The sequence below is a fragment of the Protopterus annectens genome, chromosome 1.part1 (assembly GCF_019279795.1).
Source record: "Protopterus annectens isolate FY-2018-M chromosome 1.part1, PAN1.0, whole genome shotgun sequence".
Classification (NCBI taxonomy): domain Eukaryota; kingdom Metazoa; phylum Chordata; order Ceratodontiformes; family Protopteridae; genus Protopterus; species Protopterus annectens.
In genome coordinates, this window is record NC_056726.1 from 309,450,793 (window position 1) to 309,478,198 (window position 27,406).

The 27,406-nt window shown below is 41.8% G+C and overlaps 1 protein-coding gene across 5 annotated transcripts in view; it reads left to right on the forward strand.

The window, feature by feature from the left end:
* ATP8B1 (ATPase phospholipid transporting 8B1) overlaps window positions 1–27,406 on the forward strand; it is a 1,573,644-nt gene that overhangs the window by 850,007 nt on the left and 696,231 nt on the right. For all 5 annotated transcript variants that reach the window (XM_044074782.1, XM_044074792.1, XM_044074774.1 and 2 more), the window contains 2 exons: window positions 15,705–15,803; window positions 19,032–19,093. In XM_044074782.1, the coding sequence (XP_043930717.1) occupies window positions 15,705–15,803; window positions 19,032–19,093 (161 nt within the window). The remainder of the gene's footprint in view (window positions 1–15,704; window positions 15,804–19,031; window positions 19,094–27,406) is intronic.

Consider the following 27,406-nt stretch of genomic DNA (forward strand, 5'->3'; position numbering starts at 1 on the left):
TGATTTCACACTTGGAGCACCACAAAGGGCCTAGATGCTAGTGATGAACATGGCACATATCCTGGAATACTTGGCAGAAATGCTCCACAATCGCCTGTCTTACTCTTCCATTAAAATTCATGCTTCAGCAATTTCAGCAGAGTACAATACTGATCCACCTGTCTTCTCTCATCCTCTCCTAAGACAGTTTCTAAGAGGAATTAAAAACATCAATCCTCCAAGGAAACCACCACTGCCTACTTGGGACCTTAACTTCGTGTTGGAAAAACTAACACTCCCTCCCTTTGAACCCAGCAGCATCTGCAGAACTACAGTTCCTGTCTTGGAAGACTGCCTTCCTTCTGGCCATAACCTCAGCAAGAAGAGTATCTGAGTTACAGGCCCTCATGGCAGTACAGCCATTTCTTACTTTTCATCAGGACAGAGTCTCATTGAGAACCAATCCTACATTTATGCCAAAGGTGGTATCCAGGGTCTCATTAAACCAAGCTATTCACCTGCCTACCTTCTTTCCAAATCCACAAAACAAAGGGGAGAAACTTCTGCACACCCTGGACATGCACAAACAGTTGCGCTACTACTTGGACAGAACTAAAAGTTACAGAAAAACTGACCAGCTGTTGGTAGCATATGCTGCTGGTGCAAAAGGAAAAGCAATTTCCAAACAGACAATTTCAAAATGGATTGGGAATTGCATTCGTTTTTGTTACTCCTTTCATGGAAAAACTGTGCCAGCTAACATTAGACCTCATTCCACTAGAGCCACAGCCACCTCCACAGCCTTCTTAAGAGGGGTGGCTACCAAGGACATTTTAGAAGCTGCTACATGGAGCTCCGTGCATACATTTTCCAAGCATTACAATTTACCTCTATATTCCAGATCCAGAGCAGGCTTTGCTACGGCAGTCCTGCAGGGCATTTTAGCTACACCATCCTTTACATAGATCCTCCACCCCCAGATTGGCTATGGTATTCTACCCATATGTGATGACTGCAGATGCATCCTTGAAGGACATAGTACAGTTTTGTACCTACCATAAATGTAGATGTCCGATAGGTATGCATCTGCAGTCAGGTTTACCCTCCCTCCTTCCCCTCTGTGGTATTTATTGGGTATTTTTCCCTCTCATAGCTAACTGGGATTATCTATTATGGTGTATTTGTTTTATATATATATATATATATATATATATATATATATATATATATATATATATATATTTATATGTGCATATCTAGTCCTGTGCATATTTGGAATTTTTTGTTTTTCTCCAAATTTAGCCTTCCTTTGAGGGCACTTGGCATCTGGGGCAAGAAAAACTGAGGAAGATGGCGTCGGCTGATGTTTTTATACCCCAGGCGCTCTGATGTCAGAGAAAGGGCGACATCAGCCGACGCCGGACCCAGACTTTGGAATCCGGCCGACCGAAGGGCTGCCTGAGGCAGGACAACCCATATGTGATGACTGCAGATGCATACCTATCGGACATCTACATTTATGGTAGGTACAAAACTGTACTTTCTTTTATATCACATTCCTGTCCCAGACCAATATTTTCTTGGTGCTGCAGCTTTCCTGCTATAAAGGTTGCTTTTGCACATTTATCAAGACCAAGTGACATTCTTATATCATCTGAAAAAGTTTTGACCACTTGCAGTTGTGCTTTGTTCCTCATCTGATGATAGTTATGATAGCTATATAGTTCTAAATCATCAAAAAATAGTTCTAAATCATCAAAAAGATGATGAGTCTTTACACTTTGTTGCTTTCTGGGAGCCAAATTATAGCCATGACCTAACCTGTTAATCAGACAGCTTAATGGGATAAGGGCAAAGCAAAAGAGCAACAGTGACAGTCACCCTGGAATATCCCCCTTTTGATTTTTATCCCTGGAATAATAATCTGTCCTTTATCATGGCTTAATTGCAAAGTGTTCTGCCACTGTTTCATGGTACCTTTAATGTAGTTTCAGTGCAGGATTATCTTGTACATTTTTAAGCACTCTTATCCATGAATGTGGGACACTCTCTCAAATGCTTTTTTTTTGTAGTCAGTCCATGCCATATGTAGATTCTCCCCCTTTTTACAGTTCTCCACTATGACTTCAACAAATGATCCTTTGTTCCATATGACTTTCTTTTATTGCCCTTTTGTTCTATTGCCATAATTGAGTTTTCTTCTAAATGATTATAAACTCTGTTGGCATCATTTCCAGTGTATAGTTTATACGTCATCCAAAGGCAAGTTATTAGGCTATAATTTTTATTGTAGCTTTGTAACTAGGAGCATTGTTTTTTTTCCTGTTTGCCAGGTTGGTGTCTGTTCTGGGTGTGCACATACATAGCTCCTACTCATGGCTAAATATTCATGCAAAGATGTTAATACTTTCAACCAGAAGTTGGGTACTGCATCTGGGCCTGTGGTTTTCCAATTAGAGGCTTTTCTTAACTTTGTTTCATTCTCTCTGGCTTTTAATTCATCCCATTTCATATCATGTACCTTTGAACTTCTTTTTCCATTACTACTTGTATCCATTTAGTATCTTTATGTTCCATACCATCTTCATAAATACTTCAAAGTGTATCTATTTCCTCTTTTTTTGGTGGTCTTTCAGTTTGTTTTGCCTTGATGTCCTTCAAGGATGCATCTGCAGTCATAACATATGGGTTGTCCTGCCTCAGGCAGCCCTTCGGTTGGCCGGATTCCAAAGTCTGGGTCTGGCCTCGGCTGATGTCGCACTTTCCCCGACGTCATAGCTTCTGGGGTATAAAGGCATCAGCCGACGCCATTTTCCTCAGTATTTCTTGCCCGCGTGGTGCCCGAAGCAGAAGCTGTTCGCAAGTGCCGGTCGGTCAGATCCAGAGATTTCAGGGGCAGCTAGGCCCCCAGCTTCTATGTCTATTAAGGCCTTCTCCAGGGCAAAAGCTGCCAAGCTTTCAAAAACTTTGCCTGCCAAATCTACTTCACAGAGGCCTTCCTCCAGTTCTCAGATCCTCAGTCTTGCTAAGGACCTCATTTCCTAATTAGGGGTTCCCAACCTCACCGGGACAGGGCCTCTCAACCTCCTCCAGACAAAAGGCCCAGGCCTGATCCCTCTGAACCTCTCTCCTCAGATTACTCCTCGGATGGATCTGATTTGTCAGACCATCAGGAAGGGGCCTACTCGCCTTATGAGGATTCAGATGCAGAAGATTCTATTCCTTCGGCCTCCCCACCAGAAGAATTTTCCTTTGGGGAGACTTTACACTCCATGAGGGAGCACTTTCAATGGCAGGGTCAGGATTTCTCTGATTCTAGAAAAAGATTAAGGACCTTTTTACATTTGCCCCAGCATAGGCCCTTAGCCATACCTCCTGTTCTGACCGTAATTGATGATGTGTACAATGATGTCAGTACTGCACCTGATTCTCTTCCCCCGGCCCCTGCCAAACCTGACAGGTATTTACAGGGTCCTGGATTCTCATTTCCACCTATATAAAGCCCATGCTGCAGACCCAGAAACTATTTCTCAGGGCCCTAAAGGGGTTGCAGCTGCTACTGCCAAGAATCCCCTACCCTCTGAAAGAGAGTCTAGAGCATTAGAGAGATGGGGAAAAAAGGTATATACATCTGCTACTCTTTCTGCCAGGGCATTAAACTGTCAATTCCATATGATACAGTACCAAGAATTTTTGTTAGATCAGCTGAATAAAAAGCTTTCTGCTCCTGAACCTTTAGACCGTAAATCCCTTCAGGATTTGGTACACAACTCTCAGCAGGTCAGTAATCATTTTTTAAAATGTGGCTATGATGCACTGGAGGCTTCATTTAGATCAGCTATGACTGGGGCAGTAATTGTAGGCATGCCTGGCTGAAGGAGCAATCTTTGCCAGACCATGTCAAGGCTAAACTCCTCGATGCTCCAATGGAGAAACAAAGTTTATTTGGCTCCCCTGCACAGGAGATTCTAAAGAAGGTGGAAGAAAAAGCAAAATCTGTGCAAACCGTAAAGGAATTCCTGCAGGTCCAACCTCCGAGGTTCAGCAGAAACTGGCCTACAAAGAATTGGTCCTTTCCAGACACCTCCATAGCACAGAGGGGCAGGAACAGACGCACTAGAGGCAGAGGTCAATCAAGAGGTGCCTACAGGGGCCGTCAGTGGCAGCCTGCCAACCAGAGGGGTAGTGCCACAGCTACAACTACAACCACTACCACAGGACAGACCCAATGACTTGATTCTGATTCCGCCTACCAGGGATCAACTGGAAGCTCCCTTGGGCGGAAAGCTGGCTTTATTCTCCAAAAACTGGCATTGCATTACAAAGGATACATGGACATTGCAAACAATAGACAAAGGATACAGGTTTTACTTCCACACTTTGCCAAAAAGGGGCGGAATGCCAAACCTTCCACCAAACCAGAAGGCAGAGGCTTTAAGACAAATCAGCAAACTACTTCAGCTGAAAGCTATAGAAAGGGTGCCATCTACACAACAAGGCCAAGGATTTTACTCCAGATTATTCCTGGTACCAAGGAAAGAAAACCAATGGAGGCCTATTCTCGACCTGTCCGCGCTCAACACTTACCTCATTGTGCCAAAAATCAAAATGCTGACCCTACAGCAACTTCTTCCCATGCTGGGCAAGGAGTCTTGGCTGGTGACTCTAGATCTCAAGGAGGCATACCTGCACGTCCCTATCTGACCAGATTGCAGAAGACACCTCAGATTTTTTGCAGGATCAGAGCATTATCAATTCTCAGCATTGCCCTTTGGCTTATCTACTGCAACCAGAGTATTCACGAAATGCCTGGCATCAGTAATTGCACATTGCAGACTTCAGGGAATTCAAATTTATCCATACCTGGACGACTGCCTAATACAAGCAGACAACAAGAAAAAATTGTTAAAGGACTTGGCCTATGTCATACTCCTGCTACAGGCCTTGGGATACACAGTCAACATTCAAAAATCAAGACTAGTGCCATCCCAAAGGATAACCTTTTTGGGTGCGGATCTGGACACAATCACTCAGATGGCTTCTCTCACAGAAGAAAAACAAAAACAACTTCCAGATTATTTCAAGATTTTAACAAGACAAACTCAGCTTACTGCAAGGAAAGTCCTGCAGGCCCTGGGTTACATGGCATCCTGCATAATGTTAATTCCACATGCCAGGCTGCATATGAGAAAATTGCAATGGTACCTAAGGAATGTATGGTCTCAACACAGTCACAGCCTAGAAACCATGATACCAATCATTCCGTGCCTTCAAAAGGAATTCCTGTGGTGGGCTCAGGCCTGCCAGTCCAACAGAGGGTTGCCTTTCAACAAACCAAAAACAAGGCAGACCATCACCACGGACGCCTCAGACCAAGGATGGGGAGCACACATGGAGGACAAATGCATCCAAGGCCTATGGCCTCAAGGGCAGCTAAGCATGCACATAAACCAAAAGGAAATGCTTGCAGTGAGGCATGCAATCGAGGCATTCAAACCATTCCTCCAGCAAGGACATCTGTTAATAAGGACAGACAACACCACAGTCATGTGGTACATAAACAAGGAGGCACACATTCCTACCCTCTATGCCGGATGGCAATGAATCTGTGGAACCTATGCCTGAATCTCAATATCCAGCTACAGGCCAAATTCGTACCAGGAAAAGAAAATTCACTAGCAGACAGTTTAAGCAGAACTACCACGGATGCACACGAATGGATGCTGCATCCAGACATCTTCAAACTCATAACAAAGAAATGGGGAATGCCAGAGGTAGATCTGTTCGCCTCCCCACTCAACCACCAACTGAAAAAATTCTGCTCAAGGACATACCACCCACAAGCCTGGGGGGTGGACTCTCTCTCTCTTTCAGCTGGAATGCCCTAACAGTATATGCCTTTCCACCTCTCCCATTGATGTACAAGGTTCTACTGAAGATCGGGGAGGTACAGCCAAATGTGATACTAATAGCTCCGGACTGGCCAAGGCAACACTGGTATCCGCTACTGAGAAGCATGTCTCAGGCGAACTCATGGCCTCTTCCACTATGGCCTCTTCTTCTAATGCAGAACAATTTCAAGACCCTGCATCCAAACTTGAAAACATTGCAACTAACTGCCTGGAAAATTCCTTAAAACCAAACTGTTTTATCTCAGAGGGTGAAGGACATTATCTTGGAAGCTCGCAGACCTTCCACAAGGAAGACATACTCAGCTAAATGGAAGAGATTCCTCATTTGGAGCACATCAAAGGGCACAGATGTCTCGGTGGCAAACCTAGCACACATCCTAGAGTACTTAGCAGAATTGTTCCACAATGGCCTGTCCTACTCCTCCATTAAGATTCATGCTTCAGCAATTTCAGCAGAATACAATATGGATCCACCTATCTTCTCTCACCCTCTGCTCAGACAATTTTTGAGAGGGATCAAAAATGTTAAACCTCCAAGGAGACCCCCTCTACCTGCATGGGATCTCAATTTTGTGCTGGAGAAATTGACACTACCTCCTTTTGAACCAGCGGCATCAGCAGACCTACAGTTTCTATCTTGGAAAACTGCTTTTCTTCTGGCAATCACTTCAGCAAGAAGAGTATCCGAGTTACAGGCATTAATGGCAGTGCAGCCTTTTCTTATTTTCTACCAGGATAGTGTGTCACTGAGAACCAATCCTACTTTCATGCCAAAGGTGGTATCCAGGGTATCCTTGAACCAAGCTATTCATTTGCCTACTTTCTTCCCTAACCCACAGAACAAAGGAGAGAAACTTTTGCACAACTTGGATATACACAGACAGCTACGCTACTATCTGGACAGAACTAAAACCAACAGAAAAACTGACCAACTTTTTGTAGCATATGCGACTGGGGTGCAAGGAAGAGCAATTTCCAAACAGACAATTTCAAAATGGATAGGAAATTGCATTCATTTTTGCTACTCCTTTCATGGAAAGACAGCTCCTGAAAATATCAGGCCTCATTCCACAAGGGCCACAGCCACCACTACAGCTTTCCTACGAGGGGTGGCTACAAAGGACATTTTAGAAGCTGCTACTTGGAGCTCCGTGCATACATTTGCCAAGCATTACAATCTACCTTTATACTCCAGATCCCGAGCAGGGTTTGCAACTGCAGTTCTGCAGGGGATTTTAACTACACCATCCTTCTCTTAGTACCTCCTCCCCCAGTTTGGCTATGGTATTCTACCCATATGTTATGACTGCAGATGCATCCTTGAAGGACATAGTACAGTTTTGTACCTACCATAAATGTAGATGTCCGATAGGTATGCATCTGCAGTCAGGATTACCCATCCTCCTTCCCCTCTGTGGTTTTCCTAGGGTGCTTACCCCTCTTTCAGCTAACTGGGGGAATCTATTATGGTGTATTTGTTTGTTTATTTGTATATATATATATATATATATATATATATATATATATATATATATATATAATTTGCTACTGTTTGGAACTTTTCAGCATTATCCAAATTTAGCCTTCCTAGAGGGCACCTGGCATCTGGGGCAAGAAACACTGTGGAAAATGGCGTCGGCTGATGCCTTTATACCCCAGAAGCTATGACGTCGGGGAAAGTGCGACATCAGCCGAGGCCAGACCCAGACTTTGGAATCTGGCCGACCGAAGAGCTGCCTGAGGCAGGACAACCCATATGTTATGACTGCAGATGCATACCTATCGGACATCTACATTTATGGTAGGTACAAAACTGTACTTTTTCCAAGTCTCTCTAAAATTTTTTGGGTGATCAATAAATTTGTTATTTTGTACTCTTCCTTTATATTTATCTGTGTATCTTAAGTTTTTCTGCCTGTGCCGATATTTTTAGTTTATTTGCGATAGTTCATGATAAATCCAGATATGTTATAATAAAGCGTCTATCTTTCGGAGTATTTTTATCTGTTCCTTCTTCTATACTCTTCTGACAGTGACACTTCTTGTCTTAACAGCTTTTATAGTTTTCTCTGTTAGATACTTCCATGATGGTATTCAATTTCTCCCCTTCCTTTGCCTTACTACCATGTGTTCTTGTGGTAGAATTTTATCTGTTGTTAATTTAGCTGTGCTTTAATATATCCTGTTTGCTTCTGTTATATCGCATGGATCTCTATGGACAGTCCTAATTACTGTGTTCATTTGTTTAAATCTTATGACTTTTGGGTTTTGTTGACCTTCTGCAGTCTGTTTTTCACTGATCTTAAATATGTCTATCAATCTTGATTAAATCAAGCAACTGTTCTCTTAGCTCATTTTCTTCTAAACTGAGAGCACATTGTTCTCCATTTCCTGCGGGCATTCTGTAGAAAGTTCTATAGCATCTTCCTATGGCACATTCTCCAGTTTCCATCCCATTATCCTTTGCTCTGTCAAATGGGAAGTCAGTGGCCTATCACTCCTCAACATTGACTGCATCAAAGTTGCCACAGTTTCCTGTTCCTTCCCTTGCTGTCCAGCTTCAGGTGAACATTTATACTGGTTTCCTGTGGAAAGCTCCAAAATGTCTTCATATGGCAACTGACCAGTTGCTTCCTGTTCCACTGATTTCTCCTTAATTTGGATATATATTGATCTATCCTGCTGTGGTGCTTTCTGAGTTAGATTTTCTCCATTGAATCATTCACTAACCTCAATTTATATTTCTTTAACTTCTCCATTACTAATCTTGTCTACTTTCCTATTTGTCGTCTTACTTTTTGTATTGTAAAGTTTTCCATGCCTGGATTCCTTTGTCTGTATTTCTCTTCAAATATCTTTGGTACTGCTCTTTTTGTATTGATTCGATGTTCATCGTGCATACAGCTGCAGTCATTACAGATGGGTTATCCTGCCGTCAGGCGGGTCCTCGGTCGGCCGAATTCCAAAGTCTAGGTCCGGCGTCGGTTGTCGTCACTTCTTCCCTGACGTCAGTGCGGCAGGGGTATAAAAGAGGCAGCCGACGCCATTTTCTTCAGTCTTTCTTGCCGCACGGTGCCCGAAGCAGAAGCAGTTTGCAAGTGCCGGTTGGCCAGCTCCTGAGATTTACGAACAGTATTTCAGCCGAAGTCTTCTTTAAAGCTAAGTACCCCGTTGGGGAAACTTTTCTTGCCTCAGACCGATGTCAGACAAAGTTAATAACTGTATTTCTTGTGGGAAGCAAATATACCGCATAAGGATTTTCACTCTTTCTGTATACCTTGCTTAGGGCCAGACCACGACGTCTCGGCCTGCCGTTTCTGTGCTAGGTTCAACAAGCGCACTATTAAGCGCCGGGCGGAGTTTGCCCTTCATTATTTTGGCAAAAAATTTAATTATATCATGTCGTCGGATACACCGACGCCAGTTTTAGGAAAAAGACGCAAAGACAAGGACCAACATCCGAGGTCCGCACAGAGTACTGGGACCATGCTTATGCCGACTACCGGTTCTCAGCGAGGCGCCTACGCAGCCCCTGACTACCGATGAAACTATTTTACCGGTGTCTTCAGTACCAGAGGTCACAGGCTCCTCTGTCTCCATTCCCACTGCAGATACCGACGCCACTATTGGCGGGGAAACCGAAAATTTAGTGAGGCCTGCCATTTCTGAAGGCATCTTCAGGCCTACCACCTTCTCTATTAAATCCTTCTCTAAATCTAAAGCTACCATCAAAACTAAAAAAACGGTCCTCAGACCTCCTCTCAAGGCCCCATGCCTAAAAAGCAGATGCTTAAAATGGCTGAGGATTTGATAACTCTCATCAGGGGTTCTCAACCCCCCTCTGACAAAAGACCCAGATTGGAGGAAGACTACCCTTCCTCAGACCAGGCTTCTATTACCTCAGACCATTCTGAGGACCAGGATTATGCCTATTCCCCTTTTGAAGACTCTGATGCTGAGGAGTCTATTCCCTCGGTCTCCCCCCCTGAGGACTACTCTTTTGGGGAAACCCTGCATACATTGAGGGAGCACTTCCACTGGGAAGGCCAAGATTACTCAGATTCCAAGAAAAGGCTCAGGGAATTTCTACTGCTCCCCAAGCATAGGCCCCTGGCTATCCCTCCTGTTTTCGATATTTTGGATGATGTGTACGCAGAAGCCAGTCTTAATCCAGATTCTTTACCTCCAGCCCCTGTTAAACAAGACCGGTATTACCGGGTTCCTGATTCTCACCAGTTCCTTTATAAAAGCCATACTGCTGACCCAGAAACAATTTCACAGGGTCCCAAGGGGATAAAGGCCTCTACTGCTAAAAACCCTTTACCTTCAGAGAGAGATTCCAGAGCATTAAAAAGGTGGGGGAAAAAGGTGTATACATCAGCCACTTTAACCATGAGGGCATTAAACTGTCAATTTCATATGTTAAAGTACCAACAGTTTTTGTTATCTCAGCTGAAAAGCAAAATGCCACAAACAGAACAACCAGATTTGAAAGAGTTGCAGGATTTGTTGCATGGAGCAGAGCAAGTGGGTAAACATACCTTGCAGTGTGGTTTTGATGCTTTAGAGGCCTCATGTAGAGCTGCTGTCACAGGGTCTGTCATACGTAGACATGCTTGGCTCAAAGAGCAAACCTTACCAGATTATGTCAAAGCAAAGTTATTAGATGCACCACTTCAAAAAGATGTATTGTTCGGTGTTAAAGCTGAGGAGGTACTAAAGAAGATGGAGGAAAAAGCGAAATCTATGCAAACAGTTAAAGATTTCTTGCATGTGCAACCTCCACACTTCAGCAGAAACTGGCCTTCAAAAAATTGGTCCTTTCCAGCCACGGACAGACCTCAAAGGGGCAGATGCAGACACCCAAGGGGTAGAGGACAACCTCAAGGATCTTACAGAGCTAGACAGTGGCAAGCACCAACCCCAAGAGGTGGAGAAGATAGACCACAGTCATTTAGAAAACAGACACAATTACTTCCCCCTATGCCTGCCAAACAAAACTATAATGGCAGCACCTTTGGGTGGAAAACTGGCATTATTTTAAAAAAACTGGCACATTGTTACAAAAGACAAATGTATTCTGGACATTATACACAGAGGCTACAGGTTCCACTTTCACACCATTCCAAAAATGAGAGGCTTGCCAAACGTGCCACAAAATCAATGGGCAGAGGCACAAAGACAAATTTCCGCTCTCATGGATATGAAAGCAATTTAAAAGGTACCTGCAAAAGAACAAGGTCAAGGTTTTTATTCCAGACTATTTCTGGTACCAAGGAAGGACAAACATTGGAGACCCATTTTAGACCTATCCATCCTAAACGCATATCTACAGGTACCAAAATTCAAGATGCTCACATTACAGCAGCTTCTTCCCATGCTGGGCAAGGAGTCTTGGCTGGTAACATTGGACCTCAAGGAGGCATACCTGCATGTCCCTATCAGACAAGATTGCAGAAGATACCTCAGATTTCTTGCAGGTTCAACCCATTACCAATTCTCTGCATTGCCCTTTGGCTTATCTACTGCACCCAGAGTGTTTACGAAATGCCTGGCATCAGTAATTGCCTTCTGCAGACAACAAGGAATACAAATCTACCCATATCTGGACGACTGCCTGATCCAAGCGGACAGCAAGGACATTCTATTGCAGCATCTGGCATTTGTAATAAAACTGTTAAACTACCTGGGATACACAGTGAACAAAAAGAAATCAAAACTAATACCTTCTCAACAGATAATTTTCCAGGGTGCCAGCTTAAATACAACCACCCAGATGGCCTACCTCACGCCAGACAAACAAGGGCAACTGTCTCAATACTTCAACAAAATGGCAACTTTAACCAGACTAACTGCAAGGAAAGTCCTGAAGGCTCTGGGATTCATGGCATCTTGCATCCTACTGATACCATGTGCAAAGCTGCATATGAGGAAACTACAATGGTACCTAAAAAACTTATGGTCTCAACACAGCCACAGCTTGGAAACAATTATACCACTCATTCCATGCCTTCAAAAGGAATTTTTGTGGTTGGCTCAAGCATGCTAAAGACACACAGGTCTCCCTTTCTGTTTACCTCAAGCAACTCAAATCATCACAACGGACGCCTCAGACTACGCCTGGGGAGCACACATGGCAGATCAGTGCATTCAGGGAAAATGGTCCCAATAAGAGAAGCACCTACACATTAACCAAAAGGAGATGCTAGCCGTGTAAATTGCTCTTATGACCTTCAAGGACCTACTGCATCCAGGCCAGCTATTGATAAGGACAGACAACACCACAGTCATGTGGTACATAAACAAACAGGGGGGAACTCATTCATACCCCCTGTGCAGGCAAGCCATGACCCTGTGGAACACCGCTCTGGAATTACAAATTCAACTACAGGCACAATTCCTGCCAGGGAAGTAAAACACACTGGCAGACAACTTAAGCAGAAATGTAACAGACCCACACGAATGGAAGTTGCATCCTCAAGTCTTCTCAAAGATAACTCAGGCATGGGGACAGCCAGACATAGATCCATTTGCTACCCACAGAAATTACCAGTTGAAAAAATTCTGTTCAGGACCTATCATCCACAGGCCTGGAAAGTGGACGCACTCTCCTGCAGTTGGACAACATTGACAGTCTACACTTTCCCGCCTCTTCCTCTACTGACCAAAGTTCTATTAAAAGCCAGAGCAGAGAGGCCACAAATGATTCTCATTGCTCCACATTGGCCACGACAGCACTGGTATCCTCTCCTAAAGAGCCTGTCACACTCACCACCATGGATCCTACCTTTAGTTCCTCTTCTGTTGTCCCAGCACAACTACAAAACCCTTCACAGCCAGCTCAAAACCTTAAATGTAGCTGCATGGAGAAATACCTTAATTTCCCAACAGACTCTCCTCTCCAAGGAGGTGCAGGATGTCATCATGGAGGCCAGAAGACCCTCTACTAGAAAAACCTACTCCGCCAAATGGAAACGATTTTGTTCCTGGAATCAAGAAAAGGGCCAGAATCCTTGGGTAATAAATATACCTAAAATTTTACAGTACCTGACTGAGATGTTAAACAGTAGCCTTTCCTTCTCCTCCATCAAGATCCACGCTTCAGCTATTTCTGCACAATACAATACAGATCCTCCTTTATTCTCACATCCTCTATTAAGGCAGTTCCTCAGAGGGGCAAAAAATATAAAGCCCCCACGGAAACCACCAGTCCCAGCTTGGGACCTCAACTTTGTATTGAAAAAGCTGACCCTGCCTCCCTTTGAGCCAGCTTCTTCAACAGAGCTACAATACTTGTCATGGAAAACAGCCTTCCTTCTGGCTATTACTTCAGCATTCAGGGTTTTGGAGCTACAGGCCCTCATGGCTGTGCAACCATTCATCATTTTCCATCAGGACAGAGTTTCCTTACAAACCAACCCTACCTTCATGCCAAAGGTAGTATCCAGTGTAGCTTTGAATCAGACTATTCATTTACCTACCTTTTATCCAGATCCACAGAACAAAGGAGAGAGACTACTACATTCCTTGGACATTCGCAGACAACTTCGTTATTAGTTGGACAGAACAAAGTCATTCAGGAAATTTGAGCAGCTCTTTGTGTCCTACGCTACAGGTGCTCAAGGAAAGGCTATTTCCAAACAGACAATTTCAAAATGGATAGCCCACTGCAATATTCATTTCATGGAAAATCTGTGCCTGTATACATCAGATCCCACTCCACCAGGGCTACAGCTACCTATGCAGCTTTCCTCAGGGGTGTCCCTACCAAGGACATTTTGGCAGCAGCTACTTGGAGTTCAGTGCACACTTTCTCCAAGCACTACCACCTTCCACTATACTTTAAAATCTAGAGCGGGCTTTGCCACAGCAGTCCTGCAGGGCATCCTAGCCCCTCCTAGTTCCACTTAGTACCTACCACCCTTACTTAGCTTTGGGATTCTACCCATCTGTAATGACTGCAGCTGTATGCACGATGAACATAGTACAGTTTTGTACCTACCATAAATGTAGATGTTCGAGTGCTCATACAGCTGCAGTCCAGGTTACCCTCCCTCCATCCCCTCTTAGGACAGCCGTTATGACAAACTCCTTTATCATACCACCTATTTGGGGTATTCTTTTATGGTGTAATTGCTTGCAACTGCTGTTTTTGATTTATCTACATTGCATGTTTGCATAATATTATGTTTTGCCTTCCTTCTGGTGGCACCTGACATCTGGGGCAAGAAAAACTGAAGAAAATGGCGTTGGCTGCCTCTCTTATACCCCTGCCACACTGACGTCAGGGAAGAAACTACGACAACAGACACCGGACCTAGACTTTGGAATTCGGCCAACCGAGGACCCGCCTGACGGCAGGATAACCCATCTGTAATGACTGCAGCTGTATGAGCACTCGAACATCTACATTTATGGTAGGTACAAAACTGTACTTTTTGCTTTCTCCTTTGCACCATATTAAATCTTTTTCTTCATGTCCATATTTCTTCTTCAGATGTCTCCTAATCTTCCTGTTTCTCCTTATTTTGGGAACTTGTTCCATCATGCTGTGATGTAACCTGGGTTAGACTTTCTGCAGGCATTCCATAACATCAACTTCTATTTTTTTAACTTCTACTTTACTAGTCTTTTCTAAATTCCCTCTTGATTTTTTTTTGTGACATTTTCCATATCTGGATGCCTTTGTCTGTGTTTCTCTTTGAATAGCTTTGGGGCTGCCTTTTTTTATTGATTGATTTTGTCTTTCGACTTTGCATAAATATTGCACCATATACAAATCTTTCTTTCCCGTGTCCATATTTATTTTTTATACTTTTCAAAAATCTGTAGGTTTTTACATTTTTGCACTTCCTCAGATGCTTCTTTTTCCAAACAGATCAAAGCTTCTTGGTCTATACAACATTTTTCACAAATCTGTTGCATTAATGAACACAAATTTTTATTTGAAGCTTCTGACAGTTTTTCTTGAAGTGTTTTTCTTTCCTCTAATTTCTCTCAATCTTTTTTGCATATCTTGTGTCTGGAAATTTTTTACTTTTTGCATAATAGTAACAGTACATAATTTCTTTCTTATTCTTAATAGTCTACTCTATCATCTTTGACCTATCAGTTTTTGTAATTTTTGTGAACTGCTATTTCCAAAACAGGGGGACCATCCACCCCTTGGCCGGGCCCCATTGTAGGAATGTTTACGTATTTTGAGGATTCTACACTGTCATTTTTTCCAGTCCTGGCACCAGTGCACTTACCAGGTTTGGGCACTTTATCCTGGGATTTGTACACTGAGCTTTTTTCATTGTTAACCTACTTCTCTCTATGATATATGCTATATAAAATATAGTCTGTATATCAGTGTTGTCTTCGTGAGATTTTGTGAACAAAACAGAGTCCACATCGTGAAGGTACTCAACAAGACTTGAGGATGAATTCAATTTTAGCAGTACTGCTCTCCTTTGCTTTGCTGGCTTATCTCTTTATTCGGACTCCATAATATTCTGTGTTGTTGGTGGTTGTCCTTAAGGATCTGCATCCAATATCTTGTACTCTTTCTTGAGTTGTCCACCTGTTTCATCATCCCTTTCCACTTTATTTTTCTAGTAGACATAATTATTTGTTCAATTTGGAAATTGTACTTTGAAATCTGAATGTAAACCAAAGTCCGCATTAAATGGTGTGCTGCTGTAGTTGTGCATGTTTTAGTTAACTCAGTTAAACTACTTTGTTTGCCAAAATTAAGCAACACTCTTTAAACTGACTACAAACTGCACTTTTTATGGTTCTTAATTTAGATATTTTTTTTTTTCATTTTAGTGCATTCCACAAATTTCAACATTGTCGTGGTATACAACATTAGTACCTCTGCTGCTGGTACTTGGAATTACTGCAATCAAAGATCTCGCAGATGATATTGTAAGAGTTTACTGTTTTTATAAATATTTTGCTTGAAATTACCATAGCATAAAGAAAGCAATACAAACCATCCCGGTTAAGTCGTAAATTAGCACTGCCAAACAGTTCAGAACAGGGTTTCTAGCTGTGGGCCTGAGCTTATAAGCTTCATTTCCAGTATTTGTCTTACCAGAATATCAAAGTACAGTATAGAATAAAAAGGTCTTGTTACCAGGGAGAACTGTTAAAATCAAACACTTAAATTTTGAGCTTAGAGTTTAGTTTTTTAAAGTCCCAAGGATATCAAAGTAAAAACTTGCAAGTAATCCAAAAACTTTAACTTTAAACCTTAAACTTTGAGCTGTATTTTTTAGTTTTAATTAGTGTTTCATTTTAACAGTTCATTAGAGACATACCCTAGGGGAAAAAAACTCCAGAAAAGAACTAAACGGCTAAGACTAAAGGCTTAAATTACACCAATTTATTATCAAGTAAGCGCTTTCGTTAAGTACCTTGACAAACTTCTTCAGAACTTACTTGATAATAAATTGGGGTCATTTCAGCCTTTAGTCTTTGCCTTTGCTGTTTAGCTTGTATGAATACACTGTTTGCAGTTAAAAAGAAAATGAATGTGAGACTGCTTTGGTAAAAAAACTTCCATGTGGTCTATTGCATAAAACATGTAGAATGAGTTGAATACAAATCTTTGCAATGTCCTTTTTATAGGATGAGATATTTTTGTCTACATCATGCATGCAGGTATGTGCCCCCACACACACAATTGTGTGGCCTGTTGCTGATGTACATGTTTTACAAAGTGAGGGCTTGCTACATCTTTAGTTCATGTGTGGGAGTCCACAAACGCATAATGAAGGCTATTGCCAAAGGAACTTGGTAGAGCAAAGCTTGTGCCTAGTCTGCTACATGCTGCACACCCCAGTCTCCATGGTGTGCTGACATGGCACTGAAACAGAGACCACCTTTCTCCCCCAGGATGGGTGAAACAGCATCATCCCTTTACTTCAATCCTCTATGCATTATTTTGTAATGTTTTAAGGAAGCTAATAAAGATTCAGACAACCATGAGATCTTTTTGACCTCCTCCTAGAGAAAGATGTGCCGTGTAATGCATTTCCTGTCTGTAAGCCTTAATATTTAAAGTTGTATATGCCAATAAGCACCACCGTTTATACTAGTTATAAAGTGTACTAATTTACAAATATTTTTTGAAGTATCATGCACGATATAAGCTTTGATATCAAATCAGACTTGCCATTTAAAAAACATTCCAGTGAAAGCATCTTTTGAGTATTATAAATCACCTTTCATACTGTCCAGATATATGGCTGGTTTCTCCAGTGGCTTTAGAATGTAGAATACTGGGTTCTCGTTCTCCTTTTGCAATTCTGAGAGTCATTAGTGCTTGTCATAGTAATATGTTTGCTTTTGTGTTCTAACATATTTTTGAACTTTTCTCGAGTCTCTGACATGAGTAAAGTTGTAGACATTGGTAATTTGCTTTTATTATCCTTCCCTTTGATTACTAATGCCCAAGTTGATTCATGGACCATTTTATCCCATCTCATAATTAGTTTTGAAAGAATTTTTGCTCTGGCTCAGATTTTTTTAACACCTTGGAACATTCCAAGTTCATTTCTGTTTTGAAAGTAAATTTTGATTAATGGATCAAGTGATTTTGTAATATATGACCATCCTGACAGAGTGGAGGGAGTAACTTGTAGCCATTTTATATTATGAGGGTATAACTCATAACAATCTCATATTATGAGGATAACTTGTAGCCATTTTGAATACAAGATTTTCAGCAGAGACTGATGATCTCACAAGCAACTTGTAGTGCTTCTAGGTCACCAAAACAAGTCTTTTATATGCTGTTGTAGGTATGTTCTGCTTAATGTCTCCGCTATGTGCATACACTTTCCAGACTTGTACTGAACTTGCAAATCATGTTTTTATGAGGGTAACCTCTAGAGATCTGCAGGTGCGTTGACATTTTTAAAATACCTTTTGCTGTGTTTATCTCCTGATTCCATTTTCATTATTTTACCATAACTATACTCATGAAATTTGACAGCTAAACACTATAGCTATCATTTTCATTAGCTTATTGCTGGGAAATCTAAAAATACTTTGGCCTGAATGTAACTGGACTGCCTTTCTGCAATAAGATTGGTCCAATCCCTTTCTAGCTTTGTTTGCTTATAATGTATAATCTAAGAGCAGTATTGATCAGATGTTTCAAAATCTGAATTCTATTTAATGTTTATTTGACCAAAACATTTCTGTGTTAATGTAGAATGTTCATTAAAGGCTCTAGCATTTCTAATAAGTTTGGAATAATCTTAAATATAGTACCACAACTAGGGATTACATTAGAGATGTTTGATCACGAGGTATTTTCTTTCTGTTAATTGTTTTTACATTAATAGGTTCTGGTTTAAACCATGCTAATTACAAGTTGTGACCCTTACAAATATGTACATTTTGGTGTTTGCTGCTCAAGTTTTTAAACCAAAGTAGTATACCACAATAAGTATAACTTCACATTTTAATTAGTGTGGCTTCCAGAAAGGTGCTATGATCCTAGTTCGTATATTGGCTCCATTGGTTACCAGTTTTTCAACTGCTGTGATAGATTTTCCTTAGAGCCAGGATAATAGTAAATGATAAATGTTAAACTGCATATACATCATGAACCTATGAAAGACACTGAACCTATGAAAGACACTGATGTTAAAACGGTGCTCATTTATTTCATTTCACTTGAAATGGTATATATTCAAAAAGTCTCCTGTTGAGACATAGCTATTGGTACCATAACTATAATATGGTCTGCACAGAACTGAAAGCGGTCATTTGTTTTGCAAGAACGTCAAGTATATTTGTGTGACTCAAGTGCAGTAGACAATATATATAATTTTAAGTTACATTTTTTCAGTTAGGATTCCTAATAGACTACAGTATGACCAAGGCATGCACCCACTTATTTTACTTCCCACATCTGGGTTACCATTTGCTTTAAGATACATATATTTAGTTTTGTTGCTTAAGCCTTCTATTTTTATGATAATATGGGCTTGTGCAAACAGCAGTGTACACATTTTTTGACACTGGGGTAGTGCAGTACATTTGAGTTAGTTTTATTCAATGTTTGCTCTGTATAGTAGTTGTTGACAGGATTTCTTAAAAATGTGTTATGCTAGTGTTCATTCATTTTTTTTGTTTCAGACACGGCACACATCAGATAATGAAATTAACAACAGGAAGTGTGAGATTTTACAAGATGGCAGGTAAAGTATGCTGCTTGAAAATCTGTTTACAAACTTGTGTATTAACTGCCAAGCTGCTAGTAGAGGGCAACTAATTCTCTGCCACTCCCCTGACCCTCTTATGGGACTTTATTAATCAGAAATCAAAGTGCTATTAAGAGCTTCTGTTAAGATTTCTAATGGCTTCTCTGTTTTGTGTATGCCAGTGAGGATCTTTGTACCTACTATGATAAACATTTATATTTAATATTAAAATCCAAAGATTTGTCATATATTGAGTGATTTGGTGCAAATGAGAGTGCACAGTTATGTGAGAGTTTCTATCCTGGAAGAATTCTCTGCCAGCTTTGTGTGCCGGACTCTGTGTGAATAGTCGCTCTTCATGGAGGAGGATATTTACAAGACACTAGCTTCTTTTATAACATGTTGAGGCAGGGTGCTGAACAGAAGATACCCAGTATATACAAAACTAAAAAGAAAACTAGAGAAATAACCATTTACAGCAGTTGCTGTACACACACAGCACTTATTCAAAGTTTCCCCTTTTGATTAGTATCTGATTCTTACTTTTGGATGCAAAAATATCACTAATAACAAAATCCAATACACCCAATGGCAATTAGAAAAACTCCACTTTATTGTAGAACTAAGCACAGTCAAATAATTCAATAGTTGAGCGCTTTCATCATAGATAATGACTCCATCAGAACTAAGGTGTTTAGTTCTGATGAAGTCATTATCTGTGATGAAACCACTCCGCTATTAAATTTATTTGACTGTGCTTGGTTCGACAATAAAGTGGAGTTTTTCTAATGGCCATTTGGGTGCATTGGATTTTATTAGTGATTCTTACTCTTACAAAAAATAATTAATAAAACTATGAGTTTTCATAAAGATGGCAAACTGGTTGATAAAAGTGGATAGTTGTGGTATACGATTCAGTTTGAGTAAAAGAATATGGTGGCAGTATATTTCAGGAATCTGCCCTGTTTAAAGTGGTGATGAGAAACTAGGAAGCGACAAAATCATTTTTCCTGCTAGTTAACTGCAGAAATGTTAAAACTGTACAAAAGGTTGGTGCAAGACTAAGAAGTGAACTGTTTAAACTTAGTGTAATAACTAAGATTGTGCTACACTCATTCCGTGCAAATGAGAATGCGCAGGTGTTCATCGTGTTATACTGCTGCAGTCATCACACTTGGGTTATCCTGCCATCAGGTGGTCCCGCAGTCGGCCGAATCCCAAAGTCTTGGTCCGGCTTCGGTTGTCGTCGCTTCTTCCCTGACGTCAGTGCGACGGGGATAAAAGAGGCAGCCGGTGCCATTTTCTTAAGTCTTTCTTGCCGCGTGGTGCCTGAAGCAGAAGCAGTTCGCAAGTGCTGGTCAGCTAGCTCCTGAGATTTTAGAATCGAATTTCAGCCCAAAGTCTTCTCTAAAGCTAAGTACCCCGTTCGGGAAACGTTTCTTGCCTCAGACCGATGTCAGACAAAGTTAATAATTGCATTTCTTGTGGGAAGCAAATACCTCATAAGGATTTTCATTCTTATTGTATTCCTTGCCTAGGCCCAGACCACGATGTCTCTGGTTGTCGGTTTTGTGCTAGGTTCAACAAACGTACAATCAAGCGTCGGGCAGATTTCGCCCATTATTTTGGCAGAAAATTTAATTATAGCATGTCATCGGAACAACCAACATCAGCAATGATTAAAAAACGCAAGGCTAAGGACAGGCAACCAAGGCCCGAGGCCTCAGCAAGGCCTACCGCCAGTTCTCCGGTTTTCAGCGAGGCGCCTACGCAGCCCCTGACTACCGCTGATTTAGAAATTCTGATGGCCTCACAGACCGAATCAGCTGGGCCTTAGGAGCCGGTTCCATCTCACCCCTCGGACTCCAACCCTGATGGTGATCTGGAGATTTTGGACAGGCCTTCGGTTTCTGAAGGTGTATTCAAACCAACAACTATCTCTATTAAGTCTTGTGCTAAACTTAAAACCCCCTTAAAAGTTAGGAAACCGGGTCCACAGTTCCCCCACAGGCCCCTATGCCTAAAAAACAGATGCTTAAGATGGCTGAGGATTTAATTACCCTTATCAGGGGTTCACAACCCCCTCCTGACAAAAGGCCTAGACTGGAGGAATATTATCCTTCCTCTGACCAAGCATCCATTTCCTCAGCTAACTTTGAGGACCAGGATTATTCCTTCCCTCCTTATGAAGACTCCGATGCTGAAGAGTCCATTCCCTCTGTCTCACCCCTGAAGACTACTCTTTTGGGGAAACTTTACACACCATGAGGAAACACTTCCACTGGGAAGGCCAAGATTACTCTGACTCTAAGAAAAGACTCTGTGAGTTCCTTCTTCTCCCACAGCATAGACCCCTTGCAATTCCTCCAGTTTTAGACATTTTGGATGATGATTACACCGAATCGAGTCTAAACCCAGATTCCTTACCTCCTGCACCAGCTAAACCAGACAGATACTACCGAGTTCCTGATTCTCATAAGTTTCTATATAAAAGCCCTGTTGCAGACCCCAAAACCATTTCCCAGGGTCCCAAAGGGGTTAAGGCCTCTACTGCTAAGAATCCACTACCTTCTGAAAGAGATTCCAGAGCATTAGAAAGATGAGGGAAGAAAGTGTATACGTCTGCCACTTTGGCCATGAGGGCCTTAAACTGCCAATTCCACATGCTAAAATACCAGCAGTACTTGATTACACAGTTAAAGCAGAAAATGATCCCTCAGATAGATCAACCTGATTTCAAAGAAATGCAGGATTTGCTGCATGCAGCAGAACAGGTGGGAAAGCATACCTTAGTGTGGTTTTGATTCATTGGAAGCCTCGTAGAGCAGCTGTCACAGGATCTGTAATACGTAGACATGCTTGGCTAAAAGAGCAAGCCTTACCAGAACATGTCAAAGCAAACTTATTGGATGCTCCATTGCAGAAAGATGTGTTATTTGGTGTCAAAGCAGAGAAAGTTTTAAAGAAAATGGAAGAAAAGGCAAAATCTATGCAGACAGTTAAAGATTTTTTACTGGTACAACCTCCTCGTTTCAGCAGAAACTGGCCATCAAAAAAAAACTGGTCCTTTCCTGCATCAGACAGACCCCAAAGGGGTAGGTACAAATGTCCAAGGGGCAGAAGCCAGCCACAAGGTTCTTTCAGGCCTAGACAATGGCATACAACAACTCAGAGGTGGAGACGAAAGATCTCAACCCTCCAGGAAACGAACACAATGACTTCCCTCTTCGCCTGCCAAGCAAAATTGCCCTAGCAGCACATTTGGGAGGAAAACTGGCTCTATTTCCACAAAATTGGCGCATCATAACAAAGGACAAATGGGTTCTGGATATTATTACCCGAGGCTACAGATTTCATTTTCACACTTTACCACAGATGAGTGGCATGCCAAATCTGCCTCCAAACCAATGGGCAGAGGCACAAACGCAAATTTCAGCTCTCATGGATATGAAAGCAATTCAAAGGTACCTACAAAAGGAGCAAGGTCAAGGTTTTTTACTCAAGACTATTACTAGTGCCAAGAAAGGACAAAACCTGGAGACCCATTTTAGACCTCTCAATTCTAAACACATACCTGGAGGTACCCAAATTCAAAATGCTCACACTACAGCAGCTTCTTCCCATGCTGGGCAAGGAGTCTTGGCTGGTAACGTTGGACCTCAAAGAGGCATACCTGCATGTCCCTATCAGACAAGATTGCAGAAGATACCTCAGATTTTTGGCAGGTACAACGCATTATCAATTCTCTGCATTGCCCTTTGGCTTATCTACTGCGCCCAGAGTATTTACGAAATGCCTGGCATCAGTAATTGCATACTGCAGACAACGAGGAATACAAATGTATCCATATCTGGACGACTGCCTGATCCAAGCGGACAGCAAGGCCATTCTGTTACAGCATCTGGCATTTGTAACAAAGCTGCTAAGTTGCCTAGGGTACACAGTAAACAAAAAGAAGTCAAAGCTAATACCCTCACAAGACATAATATTCCTGGGTGCCAGCTTAAATACAATGGGCCCAGATGGCTTACCTCATGCCAGACAAAAACAACTGACTCAATACTTCAAAAAGATGGCAACTTTTACCCAGCTCACTGCAAGGAAAATCCTGCAGGCATTGGGGTTCATGGCATCCTGCATTCAACTAATTCCACATGCAAAGCTGCATATGAGGAAATTGCAATGGTACCTGAAAAGTGTATGGACTCAACACAGGCACAGCCTCGAAACAAGTATACATCTCATTCCCTGCCTTCAAAAAGAGTTCCTATGGTGGGCTCAAGCATGTCAAATAAACAAGGGTCTTCCTTTTGTCTTACCTCCAGCAAACCAAACTATGACAACAGATTCTTCAGACTACGCCTGGGGAGCACACATGGCAGGACAGTGCATACAGGGCAAATGGTCTGCAAAACAAATGCATCTACACATCAACCAAAAGGAGATGCTAGCTGTGCAAAATGCACTGACAGCCTTCAAGGACCTCTTGCATCCAGGACGACTACTAATAAGGACATACAACACCACAGTTATGTGGTACATAAACAGGGAGGAACACATTCCTACACTTTATGCAGACAGGCAATGACCTTGTGGAACACAGCATTGACTTACCAAGTACAACTGCAAGCACAATTCCTGCCAGGAAAGGAAAACATATTGGCAGACGAATTAAGCAGAAATTTGGCAGATCCTCACGAGTGGAGACTGCACCCACAAGTATTTTCAATGATAACTCAAAGGTGGGGACACCCAGACATAGATCTATTTGCCTCCCCCCAACAAATGCTAACTACAGCAATTTTGCACAAGGACTTTTCATTCCCTAGCCTGGAAAGTGGACGCCTTATTCAGTTGGACAGCATTGACAGTCTATGCCTTCCCACCACTACCTCTCTTGACCAAGGTATTACTGAAAGTTAGATCAGAGAGACCACAAATGATCCTCATTGCTCTGGACTGGCCATGTCAGCACTTGTACCCATTACTAAGGACCCTGACTCATAGCCCTCCATGGATCTTACCTCAATTCCCACTTCTGTTGACTCCGCAAAACTCTCAGATCCTTCACAGTCAGCTCAGGACTTTAAGTTTAGCTGCATGGAGGATATCTTGAATTATCAATCAACACTTCTCTCAAAGGACGTCCTGAATGTCATTTTGGAGGCCAGGAGGCCCAGCACCAGAAAAACTTACTCAGACAAATGGAAAAGATTTTGTGCATGGAACCGGGCTAAGGCCAAAATCCTTGGATACCAAACATTCCTCAGATACTGCAATACTTAACTGAGATGCTACACAAAGGCCTTTCTTTCTCATCCATTAAGATCCATGCTTCAGCCATTTCAGCTCAATATAATACGGATCCTCCCATATTCTCACACCCTTTACTAAGGCAGTTTCTCAGAGGGGCTAAGAATATAAGACCCCCCAGAAAACCCCTAACGCCAGCTTGGGACCTCAACTTCGTTTTAGAAAAATTAACACTGCCTCCTTTCGAACCAGCCTTCTCAGCAGAACTACAATACTTGTCATGGAAAACAGCTCTGTTGCTGGCTATCACCTCAGCATGCAGGGTCTCAGAACTACAGGCACTTATGGCAGTGGAACCTTTCATCATTTTCCATCAGGACAGAGTCTCTTTACGAACTAACCCTACCTTTATGCCAAAGGTAGTATCCAGTGTCGCTTTGAATCAGACCATTCATTTACCCACCTTTTATCCAAACCCCCAGAATAAAGGAGACTCCTTCACTCTTTGGACATTCACAGACAGCTATGTTAATATTTGGATAAGACAAAGACCTTCAGAAAAACTGACCAACTCTTTGTATCCTATGCTGCAGGTTCACAAGGAAAGGCTATTTCAAAACAGACCATTTCCAAATGGATAGCACATTGTATCCGCTTTTGCTACTCGCACCATGGGAAAGCAGTGCCTGTTAATATTAGGTCCCATTCTACCAGGGCTACAGCAACCTCAGCAGCCTTTCTCAGGGGGGGTCCAACCAAGGACATTCTGGAGGCAGCTACTTGGAGTTCAGTGCACACCTTTACCAAGCACTACCACCTTCCATTATACTCAAAAACCAGAGCTGGTTTTGCCACTGCAGTTTTGCAGGACATCCTAGCTTCACCTAACCCAGTTTAGTACCAGCCACCCATCCATAGCTTTGGGATTCAACCCAAGTGTGATGACTGCAGCAGTATAACATGATGAACACAGTACAGTTTTGTACCTACCATAAATGTAGATGTTCGAGTGTATATACTGCTGCAGTCCAGGTTACCCTCCCACCATCCCCTCTACATACCAGGGTGTTAGTTATAACTCCATGTACATCAATCTATTGGATGCATGTCTATATGGTGTATTTGCTAACAGCTAGTACTATTGTTTATCTACTAAGGTATTTTTGTATAGTTATTTGTATTGCCTTCCTAGTTGGGGGCACCTGACATCTGGGGCAAGAAAAACGGAAGAAAATGGCGTCGGCTGCCTCTCTTATCCCCCTGTCACACTGACGTCAGGGAAGAAGCGACGACAACCGACGCCGGACCAAGACTTTGGGATTCGGCCGACTGCGGGGACCGCCTGACGGCAGGATAACCCAAGTGTGATGACTGCAGCAGTATATACACTCGAACATCTACATTTATGGTAGGTACAAAACTGTACTTTATGCATTTAGGATGATGCAGTTTAGTGAGCTTTTTCTGGCACGAGATAAGATGAGAGAAGGGGTGAATTCAGGAAGGTACAAGACTTTCATTTGATGTCCTGAATTTAGTAAAATTTATACCAGTGTTGTGGGGGAGGGGGAAAGCAGTAGGATGCTGCTTTATCAGGGTAAAAATTGTGTAGAAATTAAGTTTAGTTGTACCGGAGACCTGATCTTCTGACACTGCTTTTCAGCTTGTCTACAGTGCCTATATTGATACTGTAAGTGATATTAACACAAAAGCAACAGATATGGTACAGACTTTGTAACAAAGTTCTTGTTTACAGTGGTTGAGAAATCTCACTACAAATCTGAAGTGATGGAAATTCAAAAATATCCTTCAGATGTAAAGTAATTTTAGCGCACACAGTTGTATCGTTCTGAGAAAGGAAAACACTGAAGTTGAGTATGCATGACCTGAAACAGAGCAACATGTTAGGGCATTCCTTACTAAAAATGCATTTAGAATACATGAAACATATTCTAAGTTACTGTGGTGAATGCAGATAGCCAGAGAATTCAGAAAATTGGATAAGCATAGTGGGACACCCTGAAGTAGAGCAAATGTTCGGCATTACAGATGGGGAAAACTGCCGTCTTGTAATTTGCATATAGTAGGAGGAAAAAAGGTTTTGACCATTACCTGGGACAGCCTCAGTATGTGGGAGAGTTTGTAATAAGTCTTCTGCATAAAGGACAAAAAACTTGTTTTCCTTATTTTCATATAGTGAAGTGTGTTTCAAACATCTGTAGCAACACTGTTGTCTATACCTTAATCAGTTTGAGCTGGTTGTTAACTGGAAAAGAGACGCAACAGAATGTACACAATGTGTTGATACTTTTACAAGAATGCTACTTCAAGTAACACAAAGTTCTATTGGGAAAAATGACCTACAAAAGTAAGGCAAACAAACTCTGTAAATGTCAAATAAATCCAATTCTACTTATTTGTTGTGTAGTCTAAGGGTTTCAGCAGTAGATACGTTATCAGTTTACAAATAACTTTGAATTTGGAGAGCAATGTTCATATGGTTTCCTTATTTACAGGTATGTTAGTCAAAACCACAAAGATGAGCAGAACTAATCTGTAAAATTTCACAGATGAGGCAACACCAAGATACATTGGAAATTTTATTTAACATTTGTGTATCGGGGAAACTCCAACTGGGACAGAGCCTATTGTCACTGGAGGCTTGTGGAGAAATGCTCCAGATGTATGTCTTTGGAATGTAGGAGGAAACCGGAGCAGCTGAAAGAAACTCACGTGAATGCAGGATGGACATGCAGACTCCGCAGAAGGCACACCCCAGCCAAGAATCGAAGCAGAGAACATATTGCTGAGAGGCAACAACGTTAACCACTGCACCATTGCATCACATTTTTGTATTTTTTTTTAAATGAGCTGGTCCACAACTTTCTGGATACAGCTTCAGTCTTGACAGAAAATAGTTCAACAGTATAAATTATGAGAAATAAGAGCTGTTAATGTACAAATGAAGACAGACACAGCAAAGTATGAAAAGAGAGGCATGGGATGGCACATCAAAAATAAAAATGCTCTAGAAGCTGGAAAAATTGTTTTTTAAGG